Here is a 5,103-nt window from a genome sequence, read left to right as displayed (position 1 = left end):
GTTCGCGCTGGACCAAAAAACCGCCGCCCGTTACTTATTTCACCACAGTGCGTTTATGTGGAGGTGATTCATGAACATAAATCCGTTCATTAATTAATGATGCAGATATTTCCGTGTTGCCCGGTCCTTGATTACCTCTGTGCTCCGTAATTAGCCTTGCTGACCTGCACTAATTAGTTCGTCCACAGCTGGACCTCAGTGTTTCTCTTCCCATCTCCTGTTGAAGGATTGAAATATAGCATTTACTGTAAAGCAGGGGTGTCAAACTCATTTGGGTTCCAGGGCCGCATAAAAACCTAATTAGATGTCAAGTGGGCCGGACCGGTACAACCATAACATAATTACTTATAAATAACAAAAAGTCGTTTTTTTTTTTATCCCTTTGTTTCCATGCAAAAACGTACATTAGACAAATCTTTACATTTAATAAAATGTATTTTTACAAAGTATTATGTTATTTTCAAAATGAATCAGGGCGACCGGATTGAAGCCCAAAGCGGGCCGGTTTTGGCCTGCGGGACGTATGTTTGACCCCCCGACTTTAAAGCGTTCTTCAATGAACATTATTCTCTATAGCAGGAATACAAACGAAAAACTCAAAAACTCTGATTTAGTCCAGATGGTTAACTTTTACGGTATTTTTAGCAAACGTTTTGACATTTTCTGGTGAACTCTTTGACCTTGGGTTTTGTTTTGTTTTGTTTTTCAACCCCAGCTGGGGAACGCTACTAAAATCCAACTTTTTCCTGGGAGAACGGAGGCATTTTGGCATCGCACTCGTTGTCCGAGACAAGCAGATGAAGATGACCTCGGCTTCATTTTGTCCAATTAAAGCGAAAACTGATAATCATAACTAAATGTTGTCGTGGAAACCAAAACAGAAGTAGTTTAAAAGTGAATCTATAAAAAGTTAGCAAAACATGAAAATATATTAATAATATTTTAAAATGGTATCTTTGTTTTAGTTATTAACTAAAAATGATAAAAACCTAAAGAATGACTAAGTAAAATTATACAAGCAAGTCATGAATACAGTATGTTGGCTGTTCTTCTCATCCGTGGCCGTCATCGTCGTCTCTAAAGCATATTGTCTAAATTGTTGTCGCTCAACTCCGTCTCTAGATGATGTGCTCGCGTTGATTAACTGTGTCGTTAAACCGTCACTGTTGTAAGACGGCGATGTAAGGACGAACGCACGTCCGTCCACGCTCTTCACGGTCCACGTGCTCGAGGTGTTGAAATGGCATTTTAATGACCTGCTGAGTTCGCCCATGTCCGCTAATGGATCTGTCCTTTCCTGGATCACTGTACCATTAATGCAAGAATGCTGTCAATGTGTCCTTGATGGAAAATGAAGTCAGGACAGGACACAGACCTGTCCTGTATTTATAAAAACATGAAACCTGACATTTACAATCATTACATTTATTCAGTGAACCTGTGGCACATTTAGGCTAACGATAAGCTAACGTCTTTGCCCATTCTACATACTGTTTTTACCTTCAGTTTGGTCCGCCTGTAGCTACATTGGTATGTTTTGCTTAGTTTGATCGTTGTGTTGTGTTCTGTACAAAACTTTCAATTTATTTTATGATTTCTCTTGCTATTTGCAATTAGTCTGATTGTCCAAAATGTCTGAAACAAATGTCCAACTGTCAAAATAAGTGTCGGTTCTTGAACCCTGCATTATATTCTACAGAGCAGAAGAACTCCCACTCATAACAGTGAAAATCCCCTTTCAGTTATTAAAAAGAATTCCGCTCCAAAACATGTCAAACCCTCCTCTGTAGCTGAAGGATGCACGTCAGGGCTAAAACTGAAAAGATAATGACGGGTCAAGGAGGAGCAGTACTGTGTGTGTGCCAAAGCTTTTCGCAGATACGGAGGTTCGAACTCACATTTGCATTTGTGTAACATCTTTCCCTCCAGAGACTGGTCGTTCTGCTCACAGCTGCTGTTCTCTGCCCGTATGACGTACACATGCCTCTAAATTTACCACGCAGCTTTCGGACTAATCGCACATCGTACATTTTCTCCTGCTTTCGCAGCAGTCCTCCTGCTTACAGGTTGACCGTTTTTATTTTCTTCAGCACCTCCTCTGGGGAGTCGGTGGTGACATCATCAGCCAGATGTTGAAACCTAAACATTCCATACATTCCATTCATCAGTGGACGAATGAGAAACACAGTCGACAGAGGCAATGGTTCGGTAAAGACTTGGTCAATATAAAGATTCATCGAGGCAATGGTTCAGTAAAGACTTGGTCAATATAAAGATTCAAAGCACTTCCTGTTGTTTCTGCGATAGCTCTTCCCTGACGTTACATCCAAGAAATCCCTGTTCTTGTTATCAGGGATGGCTTGATCAGATACCCGATATCAGTCAAAATTTCAGCCAGTTCGATCCGCTACCTAAGCCCACTGGAGGCGAATCCCTGGTCCGAGGACCAGTGCTGGTCCGTAGGTCATTTGATACCAGCCCGTAGTGGGAAAAAATGTACTTAAAAAGGTTAATGAGCCCGTAGTGGAAAAAATGTACTTAAAAAGGTTAATGATCCTTCGACCACGCAGTAGTATTACCGGTCCGCAGTACCGGCTGATATCAGCGACCGATCTTCGGTACAGAAAATGCTCGACTTAACTTTGCGTTGCGTGCCGTAACTTTCACCTTAGCGATGCTAGTTCACGGCATGATGGTGGAGCAAAGAAGTTATCGGATTAATAAAGGTATCAACAGAACTCCGAGTTACAGTATCTGTATCGGACATGGAAAAGTTGTATCGAGCCATCCCTAGAAGTTACGCTTACCTAAAATGTACAGGAAGTTTCCCCTGTTGTAAGTAATTCTAATAATAATTTGAACTTTATTGATCGCACACTTGGGAAATTCTTGTGTTAGCAGCAGATCTGCTGCAACAAGCTACCCTTGGGAGGCGCCAAGTATGTGGTTTCTCTGGGAATCAAATCCAACTCTTTACTTCCGAGGCAAGCGTGCTAACCGCTACACTATGGAAATACTTTAGTACTGTACTTAATACGAGGAACTATTCCCTGTGGTGCGAACCAACACGTACAGTGACAAAGAAAAGACAACACCATCCAGAAATACCAGGGTCGGTCAGATGAGTGCCGAACCTTCAACCGTTCTACGGACTAGGATATCTGTGGGCAGACCAAAGGAACGCTCAGGGTTTAAAGGCAGTTTGGAGATAAAAATGAACGAGGCTAGCTGAAGATGAATTGAACATGTGCTGTGGAGATGCTGTAGATATTGGACAAAGGATGTCGGAAATGTACACAGCTGCCAGATAATCCATTTTGGAGACGGTGGAAACTAGAAAGATTCCTCCTTTCTGTGTGACTTCACAGCCCGTTTGAAGAAGTCGTCCGCACGGGGAAAAGTGTTGTGGAAGTTTTGGATTAGTCTTCTCCTACGGGTAAAGAATTTTCCCCAAAATCTTGGCAAAAACTTTAGTGAGAATATTAACAGCTGAGGTCAAGTGTTTCTTTTTTTTTTTTCCCCTGTCAGCTGTTTGCAGCACTGCTTCACATTTTCCATGGTCTGTCTCCTTCCTTTTTCTGTTTTCGTCATGTGAACTGTCGGGAATGTGAGCCCGCATCCTAATTATCCTAAACACTAGACGTTTAATCGTGACATTAAAAACCGCTTTGTCGATTGACGATTAACCCAAGAGTCATTAGTGGCGACTGTAAGGCTGAGCGGGGAACAATGTTTGGACATGTGTCCCGTGTGTGAGTTCAGCCTCTCTTAAACTGTCTCTCTACACAGTCTTCAAACGTCCCTGACAGGTTTCATGTTTATGTGGGACTCACTGCTCCATATGTGTTTTCTGTCAGCCTCTTGTCAACTCTGAGGGAGTTGCTGAGGATCAGTAACTGCAACTAAAACAACAAAAAAAGAATAAATCAGTACTTTGTGCCTCCTACTTTTCCCACTTCAGGACGCCTAGCTGTCCAAAAAAAAAGTGTTTATTTGGACAAAAGTCTAACTTCTACGTTGAGTCGTCTTGGTTTCGAATCTCGGTCAGAGTCACTACACACACAAAAAAAACCCCTCTAGGGACCTGATATGGTGAAGTTCCTGTCATGATCTGAGTCACAAAAGAAGCTAGCTTAGGGGAAACCGGTTCAGTAAGTCCAGGTGGTTACACCAAGTCTTGACTAGGTCTGTGAAGCTGGATATAGATTGGCTAGAGACCTGCAGCAAATTAGTGTTGTTTAGAAAATGTCTTCATTGTTTGAAACTGTAACAGACCAGTGTATGGTTGATTGAATTCTTGAGCTTTGAAGTGTGCAGACTAGTGTATGTTTGATTGATTGAATTCTTGAGCTTTGAAGTGTTGTTGTTCAAATCTTTCTGAGAGCAGCATTGGTTTCTGTTGACCTAGCCTAGCTAACGCTAACCCCTGCCAGTGCATTGTTGTGACTCTTGGTTTGAATCACAGAAGATTTTCAAATAATTTGGATTGACACAAATTCCTAGTCCCAGAATCTGAAGTGTTTCCTGCTACTACATTATACCTTCAACATGTGTCTAAATTGTTCTATAGAAAGCTGATGGGACAGCCTAGCAACAGGTTGCCGGGTTGATTTCATTTGGGTCTGTTCTTAGGTGGACATGGTGAAAATAGTCAGTTGGTCCTATCCAATAAACATGACAGTATCTTGTTAGTTTAGTGTTGCTCTGAATATACGATGACATGAAAAAAAACTCAACCAATGGCGTACAGACTCAGAAAATCACAATGTTAGCTTAGCATTCGGTTCGTCTACACTCGTTTGCTTCTGTCCTCCATGTCTTACCCTTTCACTCCGTGTCTTCCAGGACTAAACGCTCTGCCCTTTGACCCAGCAAGCAACAACGACCCTCTCCATTTCAACGGCTCCAGTGGACAACTGGTGACAGAGTGCCCTTCTCTGGAAAACTCCGCAGAGAACAGCAAGAAGAGGAAGAGAACCGCCTTACCTCCAGGTAGGGACCACACAGTCCTGCGCTAGGGCTAGCAACTTAACGCTCTCCTGCACTACATCTCTTGGAACAGAACTTTTGCAAATGGCGGCGGTGACGTCTGGTGTTGTCTCT

At 42.4% G+C, this 5,103-nt stretch overlaps 1 protein-coding gene across 3 annotated transcripts in view; it reads left to right on the top strand.

Annotated features, from left to right (window-relative positions):
* enox2 (ecto-NOX disulfide-thiol exchanger 2) overlaps positions 1-5,103 on the top strand; it is a 173,927-nt gene that overhangs the window by 82,434 nt on the left and 86,390 nt on the right. For all 3 annotated transcript variants that reach the window (XM_017039392.2, XM_025062934.1, XM_008326491.3), the window contains one exon: positions 4,846-4,992. In XM_017039392.2, the coding sequence (XP_016894881.1) occupies positions 4,846-4,992 (147 nt within the window). The remainder of the gene's footprint in view (positions 1-4,845; positions 4,993-5,103) is intronic.

This window comes from Cynoglossus semilaevis, chromosome 15 (assembly GCF_000523025.1).
Source record: "Cynoglossus semilaevis isolate Cse_v1.0 chromosome 15, Cse_v1.0, whole genome shotgun sequence".
NCBI lineage: Eukaryota > Metazoa > Chordata > Actinopteri > Pleuronectiformes > Cynoglossidae > Cynoglossus > Cynoglossus semilaevis.
This window is presented reverse-complemented; position numbering and strand designations above follow the sequence as displayed.